We start from the raw sequence: 1,115 nt of genomic DNA on the forward strand, positions 1-1,115 counted from the left end.
CTCTCTTTCACAGCAAAACGACCGCCCCATACCCCACTAGGCACCGCTGCATCTCCGCCTTCTTTGCGGCCTACCCGACGCCATCGGCCTTCCAGGCAGAGGTGGTGCAGCGCGGGCAGGTCCATGTCTCCCCATATCTACCCATCTCTCCCCATCTCTCGGCTAGTTCGACGACCGTCTCGAGTCGTCTCCCCACCTCTCCCCATCTCTCCCCATCTCTCCCCATCTCTCCCCATCTCTCCCCATCTCTCCCCATCTCTCCCCACCTCTCCCCATCTGGTGCAGCGCGGGCAGGTCGACGCGCCCACGCGCACCGGGCCTCGCACTCTGAATGCCGGGCCCGCCCCTGTGTGCCTTAGACGCGGAGTCGCGAGGGACCAGCCTGGCCCTTGCCCCACCACCGCCGTGTGTGTGTGTGTGGAGAAGTGCACCTCGCCTCACCTCTCCTTGCCCTACCTCAGGTCGACGCGCTGCGCGGTCTGGTCAACTCGCTCGGCCTGTTCGACGACCGTCTCAAGTGTCTCCCCATCTCTCCCCATCTCTCCCCCTCTCTCCCCCTCTCTCCCCATCTCTCCCCATCTCTACCCATATCTACCCCTCTCTCCCCCTCTCTCCCCATCTCTCCCCACCTCTCCCCATCTCTCCCCATCTCTACCCATATCTACCCATCTCTCCCCATCTCTCCCCATCTCTCCCCACCTCTCCCCATCTCTCGGCTAGTTCGACGACCGTCTCGCTGCTCGCCATCACTGACCCTACCCCCTACCCCTCTCCTCAACCCCCACCCTCACCCTCACCCCCACCCTCACCCCCACCCTCTCCCCAACCCTAGGTCGCTGCTCGCCATCACGACCGCCTTCCTGCTGCCCGCGGAGGGGGAGGACGCGTTCGCGGTCGACCTGAAGAAGCGCGAGCAGGGGGGGCACAAGATCCACGGCGTCGGAGAGTTTGGGTGGCACAGCTGGCTCATCTTCTGCCGCGACATGGGCGCCACCCTCAAGGTTGGCTCCAGAGGCCGTCGGGACACCGCTCTTCCACACACACACACCCTCTCCTTGAGACACCGCTCTCACACACACCGCACAGACTCCCCCCCTGCGTTGCTGGTGGAGTGG

General features: G+C 64.8%; 1 protein-coding gene across 1 annotated transcript in view; it reads left to right on the forward strand.

Annotated features, from left to right (window-relative positions):
- The window catches only part of EMIHUDRAFT_110939 (hypothetical protein), a gene marked incomplete at both ends in the record, with an annotated part of 6,266 nt that overhangs the window by 3,561 nt on the left and 1,590 nt on the right, over positions 1 to 1,115 (forward strand). Inside the window, 3 exons of the mRNA XM_005787465.1 lie at positions 41 to 119; positions 462 to 517; positions 833 to 1,001. Of these exons, the coding sequence (XP_005787522.1) occupies positions 41 to 119; positions 462 to 517; positions 833 to 1,001 (304 nt within the window). The remainder of the gene's footprint in view (positions 1 to 40; positions 120 to 461; positions 518 to 832; positions 1,002 to 1,115) is intronic.

The sequence above is a fragment of the Emiliania huxleyi genome, assembly GCF_000372725.1.
Source record: "Emiliania huxleyi CCMP1516 chromosome Unknown EMIHUscaffold_142, whole genome shotgun sequence".
Lineage (NCBI taxonomy): Eukaryota > Haptophyta > Isochrysidales > Noelaerhabdaceae > Emiliania > Emiliania huxleyi.